The sequence below is a fragment of the Miscanthus floridulus genome, chromosome 6, assembly GCF_019320115.1.
Source record: "Miscanthus floridulus cultivar M001 chromosome 6, ASM1932011v1, whole genome shotgun sequence".
NCBI lineage: Eukaryota > Viridiplantae > Streptophyta > Magnoliopsida > Poales > Poaceae > Miscanthus > Miscanthus floridulus.
In genome coordinates, this window is record NC_089585.1 from 105600733 (window position 1) to 105611650 (window position 10918).

Below are 10918 nucleotides of genomic sequence, written 5' to 3' on the forward strand. Positions count from 1 at the left end.
AGCAGGACATGCTTGGTAGCTTTGCATTACCAGCCCGAATGAGACCCAATTCGGCTCACTTGCGTTTAGCAACGCCAGGTTGCCACTCGCCAGTGGGTGCTTCCCGCTCTGTACTGTATCATGACTCGGCGAGGCGACACAGAGCTGAGCAAAGAACCAAGCTGGTCCTGTACCAGCTGGAGCTTGTCCGGTAAGCTGAGTGTTAGAAACTGGATCGAACTAGGGGTTAGATCTGAGGGGTTATTTTCTGTTGAATAGTATCACAAAACCTAGAACGTCTACTAGAGCAGGTAGAACGAGAGAAAGGGAGAGGTAGTAGGTGGACGTGTTAAACCTGACACCGCAGTGGTGGAAGATCCGCTAGCATCCGTCATGGAGTCGATGTCTGCGCTAGGGCAGCGACGGACGGTGAAGACGGCGTCGGTGATGCGCGGTGGCGATCGGCGGTGAAAGCAGTGGAGTCCGAAGGCGGCGTGGCTGGTGGTTTTTCGTCACTGGCTGCGCGCCCTCTAGATCAGATTAGAGTTTAGATGTCGGTGGGGAGCTCGGCTTAGGTCAACCTCGTGATAAGAGCCGCCAGCTCCCATCTCTTTTTATAGCGCAGTGTGACAGGGGGCCTCCAGCCATGATGGGCTGGACGTCCCCGATCAGGGCGCGAATCAAAGACCCAACTGGGCCGTTGGGTCCAGTTAGGATTAGAGATCAATCTAACAATCTCTCCATTTATCTCTTTTCATCTTTCACTTTCATATCATTTACTTTTGTTCATTCCATTACAGATTAGCACATAGAGCATGTCTCATCGTCACGGTCCATTGTCGATAGATTTAACAGCTACAACACACTACTCTGTTCTGAAATAGATACTTATCTTTGGGCCTTCTTTTATCCAAGAATTATAGGCTTTCCCTTAAACCCATGTCGGCTATATATTCTCTGAACATGTTGGGTGGTAAGTCTTTTGTAAGCGGATCCGCTAGTATCTTTACTGTACTTATATGCTCAAGACTTATGACTTGATCCCGGACTTTATCTTTTATAACATAATACTTTATGTCAATGTATTTGGCAGCACCACTTGACTTATTGTTGTAAGCATACTGTACTGTTGAATTATTATCGCAGTATTACTTAAGTGGTCTATAGATGTCGTCAACCACCTTCAAACCGGGTATGAACTTCTTTAGCCAGTTCACCTGCCCCGTTGCCTCATAACACGCTATAAACTCGGCATACATTGTGGACGATGTAGTGACGGTTTGCTTTGAGATTTTCTATGAAATAGCTCATCCTGCGAGAGTGAATATATATCCAGACGTGGATTTTCTATCATCTCCCGCATAATCAGAATCTGAATCCCACTATATGGAGTGAATCAGATCTTCTATACGTCATCATGAGGCCTTTCATTCCTTGCAAATAACGCAAGACTTTCTTTACTAATTTCTAATGTTCTGTTTCAGGATTGCTCATGAATCTATCAAGTAACCCGGTAACAAATGCCAAGTCAGGGCGCGTGCATACTTGAGCATATTGCAAGCTTCCGACAGCTGAAGCATATGGAACCACATTCATTTGATCGATCTCATATTGGTTTCTGGGGCATTGAAAATCCCTATATCTGTCGCCCTTGACTATAGGAGCAGGTGAGGGACTACATTTGTGCATACTGAATTTCTTTAAGATCTTTTCTACGTATGCCTTTTGTGACAGTCCTAATACCCCTTTACTTCTATCTCGGTGAATCTCGATCCTTAGAACAAACGAAGCTTCACCAAGATCTTTCATATCAAATTTTGAGGACAAAAATTTCTTTGTCTCCAGTAGTAGATTGACATCACTACTAGCAAGTAAGATATCATCCACATACAAGACAAGGAAGATAAACTTCCCATTCTTAAACTTTGTATAGACATAATTATCCTCTACATTCTCTTTAAACTCAAAATTCCTTATTATCTGATCAAACTTCAAGTACCACTGTCTTAAAGCTTGTTTTAATCCATAAATGGATTTCTTTAGGCGGCATCCTATTTGTTCTTTTCCTTCCATGACAAACTCTTTTGGTTGTGCCATGTAAACACTTTCCTCTAAGTCCCCGTTAAGAAATGTCGTCTTTATATCCATCTGATGTAATTCTAAATCAAAATGTGCCACTAATGCCATTATGATTCTGAAGAAATCCTTACATGAGACTGAAGAAAAGGTCTCATTGTAATCAATCCTTTCTCTTTGCATAAAGCCTTTTTGCTATAAGTCATGCTTTATATCTCTCTATATTCCCTTAGAGAGTCAAGCTTTGTTTTGTAGACCCATTTACAGCCTACTGTTTTGGCTCATTTAGGAATTATCTCTAAATTCCAAACTTTATTGGCATTTATAGATTTCATTTCATCTTCCATGGCCTCAAGCTACTTTGATGAATGGTCAATTCTCATGGCTTCTTCAAATGAGGTGGAATCATCCTCCATTTAAAATTTCTCAGTGTTGTACACTTCATAATCAGCAAGAATAGCTGATTTTCTAACTCTTTGAGACCTTCTAGGGGCCTCCATATTTGGCACATCTTCTGTTTGAGGCTATTGTTGCTCCCCCTCATGTGTGGCAATTGGTTCTATGAGATCCTGAAGAACAGGTTCCTCATCATCTTTCATTGTTGCCACAGGCGGAATAACAATAGGTGTTGGCACCACAGTATCTTATACTGTCGGTGCAGCAACAGCAGGTAGTGAGAAAAATAGCTCATGAATCATCGGAGTGGGCGTATACACCCGCTTCTCTTTAAGGTCAATTTCTCGAGCTACCATGCTCCCCCTCATCATTTCATCCTCTAGGAAGACAGCGTGTCTTGTTTTTATAAACTTTGTATATCTATCTGGACAGTAGAAACGAAAACCTTTTGTGTGAATAATCTGTAGAATTCCTGCGCTTTGTTTGGCATCTTTCTTAATTTTCTTTATATACTTTTTCTTTAATGCAATCTCTGTATTGCTCTAAATCTGAGAGCTCTAATAGAGGAAGAATATCATTCTTAACTAGTCTTTCTATTCTCCCCCTCGAAATATGGCCTAACGATAGTGCCATAATTTTGATAACGCATCATGAGCTCTCTTTCATTTTCTGTTTACATCCGTAGACGAGGATACATTCATATTGTCGCATGCAACGTTTCCATCATCGCATACAATATTCACATCATCACGTAGTGATAACAAATAAAGCTTATTTTGTAAGATAGCAAGACCAACACATACATTATTAAATGTTATCTTACATTTACCATTTCTAAAATGGCAATCATATCCATCATTGTCCAAACATAAAACACTAATCAAGTTCATCTGTAACGAGGGAACATAAAGAATATCTCTAAGTATAAGTTTGAAACCATCAGCAAGCTCTAGAGAAAGATCGCCAACAGCTTCAACTTCTGCTCAGACTCCATTTGCAACTTTAATGTGTCTTTCGCTTCTTTGCGTAGTCCTCGTCGAATGGAATCTCTATAAAGAATTAGCAACATGAATAGTTGCACCTGAGTCAATCCACCAAGTAGATTTTGAATACTGTACATACAGGGATTCATTTATGAGCGTAATAATGTTCTTACCTTTCTTTGTCATGATCATTTTTAAGTAATCGGAACAATCTTTCTTATAATGCCCGTCTTCTTACAATAGAGACATTGGTCTTTCTCTATTATGAACTTGTTCTGCTGAGGCTGATGCAGCATGGGACTCTTTCCCTTTGACTTTGAGGAGAAGTTAGCATTAGTATTATTTTTCTTATTGTCTTTCAAATAATTGATAGAGCCACCATTGGCAGCTTTCATTCTCTCCTTTTGCACACACATAGCCATGAGCCTCTCTATATCCCACTTCTCGGGCTGTATCTTGTAGTTTACAATAAAAATGTCAAACTCTTTTGGCAAGGAAGCAAAAATCAGATGGATAAGAAACTCTTCCTTGAGAGCCAGATCCATTGATTTTAGCTTGGATGCCAAATTGCTCATCCTTAGTATGTGCTCTCTTATGCCACCATTACTTGAGTATCTCTCTGTCACCAGCTGCTTTATCAGCTGGGTAGCATATGTCTTTGAAGAGCTAGTAAACTGACTCTTTATTCTTTCAAGGTACTCAGTGACGGTGTCATACTCTGGAATTGAGTCTACAATTGCATGCTCAATCGTGTTCTTTATCACAGCCAAACATTTCTTGTTGGTAGTGACCCACTTCCTATGATTAAGGTCATAAAACATTCTTTGGGATGCAAAATCCCTTTCTTTTGTTGTCCAAGCGGCATCAGACTCGTTTGTCTCCCTCACCGGTGCCACAGGCTCTGTGGGACACGGTGTGGTGACTACCCAGTCCACCTCAACCAAGATGAAAGCCAGGTCTATCTTTTTCTTCCACTCTGTGTAGTTATCACCTTTGAGAGTGGGGATCTCTTTGATACAATCCATCAAGTTGTATCCGCCTAAAAACACAATTCATATAGTGTGAGAACATAAATAATGACAACAATTGTATGCCTTGATTTCAACGTTGGTCAAAATTAAAACATACAATTGTTCATACATTAAATCTACATCACCGTTGGGCAGAAATAGAATTAATGTATGACAAAGAACTTATCATAATATTGTCATTAATCAACGTTAGTCAGAATAATAACAATACTATAATCAATTAAAACATATCCATTTTTAAAATTAAATTCTCCCATTGGTTCGAATTTAATAATGAAAATTACATCTTTAAATACGCAACGAAAAAATAATCTCAATTTTGTGAATTTTCCCATAGGAAAATTCTCTTTTTCTATTTTTAAGCCATTTATCTATTTTCCAGGAAATAAACATTTACCGGAAAAAGAAAAAAACAAAAACTCATTCAATTTCATTACTATTCATTCAGCCCAGCCGGGAATTCGGCCCGGCCTGCCTCCCTTGCGCGACGCCCGGCCGCACCCAGGTCGCAACCTAGGCCTGGGGCGGCAAAGTCACTTGGCCGCGTGCGCTCGCCTGGGCTGCATCGCTGGCCCGCTCGATCTGAGCCGTCTGCGCCGATCCGACGGCCGAGCGGCGATATCGCGCGAATGAAAACGCCGCCGCAGCCGGTCGGCCCGAAAACCCTAGCTCATTCGACACTTTGCTCTCTCTCTCTCTCTCTCTCTTCGCCGCTCTCTCTTCTCTCCTCAGCACATCAGCACCGAGCGAGCAACTGAGAGCGACGACGGTGGAGCGGGCAGCCATGGTGCCGTCGCCGGCCCCCTCGCCGGCATGCGCGCTCCCCAACGGGTGAGCGCGCCGCTGTCAAGCGGCCTGGCTACGGCGCCTCTTTGGCCGGAGCCCGGCGAGCAACGCCCCCAGCTCGGCCTTCTTTTCCCCGTGCCCCGGCGTGACAGCAGTGCAGCGCAGCGGCGAGGTAGGCCTTCCCCTCCCCTTCTTCCCCTTATCCTTTCCTTCATCTGCTTTTGGATTTTCTTCTCGGATTTCATCCGATTTGGGGATTAGGGTTAGGGTTAGGGTTAGGGTTTCACTGTTGTTCTTTTTTTCTGAATTGATTGCGGGTTTTAGGGTTCGATTTAAACGTGAAACCGGCCTCCTTCTTCTTTCTTTCACCCAATTAGGGTTAGGGTTCATCCGAACCCTCTGTTCTTGTTAGAGCCGCACTGGATCTAACCGTCTTTTTTCTTTTCTAATCGGTTTACCCGTTCTAGATCTAAAACCCTAGAAAACGATGGCTCTGATACCATTGTTAGAAACTTGATCGAACTAGGAGTTAGATCCGAGGGGCTACTTTCTGTTAAATAGTATCACGAAACCTAGAACATCTACTAGAGCAGGTAGAACGAGAGAAAGGAAGAGGTAGTAGATGGACGTGTCAAACCTGGTACCACAGTGGTGGAAGATCCGCTAGCGTCCGCTATGGAGTCGATGTCTGCGCTAGGGCAGCGACGGGCGATGAAGACAGCGTCGGTGATGCGCGGTGGCGACCGGCGGTGAAGGCAGTGGAGTCCGGAGGCGGCGTGGCTGGTGGCTTCCCGTCACTGACTACACGCCCTCTAGATCGAATTAGAGTTTAGATGTTGATGAGAAGCTCAGCTCATGTCAGCTTCGTGATAAGAGCCACCAATCCTCACTTCTTTTTTTAACATAATATGATAGGGACCCTCCAGCTACAGTAAACTAGACGTCCCTAATTAGAACGCGAATCAAAGAGCCAACCAGGCCATTGAGTCCGGTTAGAATCAGAGGTCGATCTAACCGTGTGTACTGTGATACTGTAGCGCTACAATTTCCTAACAGTAAACAGTGCTTCCTTCCTTTATTTGCAGACATGGCGAGACGACAAAGCTGAGCAAAGAACCAAGCTGGCCCTGTACCAGCTGGTGCTTGTCCGGTAAGCTGTGTTTACTGTAGTACTCTAACGCTACAATCTCCTAACAGTCTTCCCCCTTTATTTGAAGACATTTGATGGGACATGGTGCGTCGCGAGGTGACGCGGTTGCAGGCACCTCTCCATCGTTCTGCCAAGCATCACATGGTGCTTGCTTTTGTAGAGAATCCAGTGTTGATCGGTCATCTCAGTCTGCTACTTGCTGGCTGCTGCACCCAACACCATTGCCTTCGGTACCACCAATGCCTCAGTCAGACAGCTTTTGTCACATCGGCTGGGATGTGTAGTCCCGACCCACAGGCCACCGGCCACACCTTGGTTGGGATTGGGAACTTGGGAATTTGGGAATTGGGGTCTTTGAGGAGTTGCATGATTCGTCGATTATTACCATGGGCACATGGCTCGTGCCGCCGTTCGGGTGCGCGTCGTGCCACTGCCGCGGCGTGAGACTCCGAGCCGCGTGCCGGCATCTGTTCCCACCTGAATCCTGACTGCTCACTGGTCCCATGTCGTGTGCCATCCATTTGGAGAGTCTTTTTCATCGGTGTTCGGATTTCTCTTGCCCTTTGCTCTACGTGTAGTCGTGTACAGTATTTGTTTTGCCCATGGAGGTGTGTTCCAAGTGGTTCTTCTCGGTACCAGCGAGGAAATTGACGAGTTCTGTTGGGATGCCGATAAATTCACCCCAATTCACGTGTGTTGGTTGCTATGGAATTTAGTTCAAAGTCCAATCAACTCTAACATATGTGAATTTATGCGAATCTGATTATATTCAAACAAAACCTTAGGAGAAATGGTGGTTGTTTGTATGATAGTCTACTCTATTCAGCTATCTGTTAATGAATTCTGATATTCGGTTAACGCTATGTAGACTGCTTCCTGCAGCGATGTTTTATAACTGCTGGTAAACGAAAGGGAAATAGGCCTATCGAGCCCATAGATAGTGCCTCCGTGATGAATCTAATGAATTTTTGGTATTAATAAATACGGACTTGCTAGCACCCGATGGTCGATTTGAGCGCTAGCGTCTGGATGCTGCTCGTATAGGAAGCGAACGAGCGCTTAGTGTCAGGCTCGTGAGGGAATGCACCAACAGTGGGCCTGCACCGCCCCGAACGCCACCCATGCTATTGGCCGCTTCCCACGCATATTCCATGTACAACACATAGTCTACTTTTAAAGCATCCAGATGTAACAGTTGCAACATACAAAAACATGATAAATGAAACACTTATAACAAGCGTCTGAAACACCTGTAAAAACGCCTAAAAATATTTGGAAACCATTACAAAACATATGCAACATCCAAATGAAACACTTGCAAATATACATATAAAACACCTAAAAACACTTGAAACATATGCTTGCAACATACATGTATATGCAACATCCAGATCTACTTTTGCAACATCCAGACAAAACACTTGCAACATTCGTCTATAACAGATGAAACATTTGGAACATACATTTGAAACATACGTATATAGCCATTACAACATGTTTGACATCCCGATCTATTTTTACAACATGAATATACAACACTTGCAACATACCTCTGAAACATCTGAAACACTTGAAGCATATTATTGTGATTGCTGCTTGAACGAACGGAGGCTCGTCGATGCGGAGTTGGACACCGGCGCGGAGCTCGAAGTCGCAGAGTGGCGCGGAGGTCGCCAGTGTCGAGCTCGGCGGCAGCACGGATCTCGGCAGGGGCAAGGGCAGGCGAATGGAGCGTAGCCGCGACGGGAGGCGCGAGTCCAGGAGCAAGGCGTGGGCGGGTGGCTGGGGCGCGAGGATGGGCGGCGTGGGTGAGGACGGGTCCGTCCCACGAGCAGAGCAAGCGGTACAGGGTCCGTCCAGATGAAAGGACGTTCCGCGTTTCAATAATAAATATTAGTAATATTTTGATTTTATATAAATTAAATTTAAAATGGTTTAACTTGCATAGAACTAGAATTATATTCATTTTGGACGGAGGAAGGGGATACTGAGCCAGAATCTTTCGTTTACCCCAATGGAAATAACCTCTTTCCAAAGTTGTGATTGACATGTTGCAGAGGTGACATGCTGCAATGCAGGCATTGCAGGTTACACACTTGGGTTGTGAAATTATGGAGCTCAGGCAACGGGCCCCCTCTTTTGCAACGGGGCAACCGTGCGAAAGGAACAGGGTGATTAACCCATCCAGCGATGTCAGTGACAGTGTTGGAGCAGGTCCTAGCAGATAACTCATGTCAGGAACGTAGATAGCGCCTGAGTGCCTGACCAGTCAAACTTTACACTAGCAGCCTCGTTACATTGTACTAGCGTGCGGTTTCTTTTGAATGGCCCCTACTAGCACTGCATACAGTCATACAGAGCCAGAGCGGAGGCAAGTTATCAATTGGCAAGATGGCCTGATATTGCCTGCCTCATGCGGACCCCCGACCTCCGTTCGTGGAATTACCGGCGAGGGCGACCCGAACGCAACGCGAGCCCTTGCCTGGACGGGACCCTGTGCCCCTGTTCTGCTTGTACTACATCGCGCGCTTTCTCTGTCGTCGTCGCGTCAATCGAGTCGTTCACGCGAGTCACGAGCCCCCTGTTTTATTGCTGTACAAGTGCAAGGCTTCCTGGCGAGACTCCCCAGTCCTCAAAGGCCCAGACCCCAGAGCCGCACGCGCGATCGAGCGCGAACACCATGGTGCCAGCGTTCATTGCCCTGCTACTGTCCCTGCTCCCCGTGGCCGCCGACGCAGCGGCAGCGGCGGCGGCAATGGATCCAGCAGAGAGGGAGACGCTGTTCCGTGTCATGGAGGCCGTGTCCTCCGACCGGGACTGGCGCGTCGAGAGCCCCGACCCCTGCGGCGCGCCGTGGCCGGGGCTCGAGTGCAAGCCGGCCGCCGACGCGAGCGCCGCCGCGGCGGAGCGCATGCACGTCACGCGGCTGGACTTCGGCGTGGAGCCCAACCCGACGTGCAAGGACATGGCGTCCTTCCCTCCCGAGGTGTTCTCCCTGCCACACCTCCAGTCCCTCTTCTTCGTCGACTGCTTCACCAACCCGGCCGCCGCCACGACGCTCACGCTGCCGGCGCCCGCCAACCTCTCGGCGGCCTCCGGCCTGCAGCAGCTTAGCATCAGGGCGAACCCGGCGCTGTCCGGCACGATGCCGCCGGCGCTGGCCAGCCTCCGGACCCTCCAGGTGCTCACCATCTCCCAGAACGGCCTGGTCCGCGGCGAGATCCCGCTGGGCATCGGGGACCTCACCTCGCTGGTGCGCCTCGACCTCAGCTACAACTCGCTCTCCGGGCCGGTGCCGACCCAGATTGGCCAGCTCAAGAGCTTGGTCGGTTTGGACCTGAGCTACAACTCGCTGTCTGGCGCCATCCCGAGCCGGATCGGCGAGCTGCGGCAGCTGCAGAAGCTCGACCTCAGCTCCAACAACCTCACCGGCGGCATCCCGGACACCGTCGCCAACCTGACCTCGCTCACCTTCTTGGCGCTCAGCAACAATCGCCTGACTGGCCATTTCCCTCCAGGCATCTCCGCGCTGCGAAACCTGCAGTACCTGATCATGGACAACAACCCAATCGGCGTCCCGCTGCCTTCCGAGCTCGGCAGCCTCGTCCGCCTGCAAGAACTCCGGCTGGCCGGCTCCGGCTACTCGGGCCCGATACCGGAGGCGTTCGGCCAGTTGGCGAGCCTGACGACGCTTTCGCTGCAGGACAATAACCTGACGGGGCCGATCCCCGCGGCGCTCAGCCGGTTGGGCAGGATTTACCACCTGAACCTGAGCAACAACGCGCTCGGCGGGGCCGTGCCGTTCGACGGCGCGTTCCTGCGCCGGCTCGGCGGGAACCTCGACCTGAGCGGCAACTCCGGGCTGTGCCTGGACGACCGGAGCGTCCGGCGGGGCTTCGGGGTCGGCATCGGCGCCTGCCGAGGCAGCGACGACGGTGACACCCCGTCGTCGTCGGCGCGTACTAGCTCGGCGAGCAGAGCTCCGGGAAGAGGGGTGCTTACGACGACTGGTTCCCTGTTATGCCCTGCGTGCGTGGCCGTGTGCTGCCTTTTTGCCTTGAACGAGCACGCTCTGTATCGATTGGACTCTTGTGGCCGTACTACCATTATGTTGTACTAGGCTTTCGGGTGGCTCCTGGCTCCTCCGTGTGCGCTGAGTGAAGAAGCCGTTCTATTTCTATCCTCTCTAGATGACAAAAATGAACTAGGAGCTATTTTTGGCTTCACCTATTTTGGCATACCGTAGCGAAGAGCTAGAGCCGTTTAAAATCGTAGCACACTACTTAGCTCGTTGCAGACTGTTTTGTTTCATGCTTTTAGCGGAGAGCAACAACACTTTTAGGAGGAGCCGAGGAGCACTGTGCGCGACAAGTACAACGCACCTATGTTGGGTTTATCTCTGTTGACGGTCATACAACCGAGTCTATATAACGCTTATTTTGGGGATAAAGTGAGATCGGACAGGGATGATCCCATTTGTATTGTTATTTGGTTTAGGGATTGTAAGGACAGATCAT

The 10918-nt window shown here is 47.9% G+C and overlaps 1 protein-coding gene across 1 annotated transcript; it reads left to right on the plus strand.

Moving 5' to 3' along the window:
- Positions 1-9029: 9029 nt before the first annotated feature.
- LOC136458919 (receptor like protein 29-like) lies at positions 9030-10689 on the plus strand. The gene has a single exon (XM_066458826.1). The coding sequence runs from the start codon at positions 9082-9084 to the stop codon at positions 10519-10521; it is 1440 nt and encodes a 479-aa protein (XP_066314923.1). The 5' UTR covers positions 9030-9081; the 3' UTR covers positions 10522-10689.
- Positions 10690-10918: the final 229 nt, after the last annotated feature.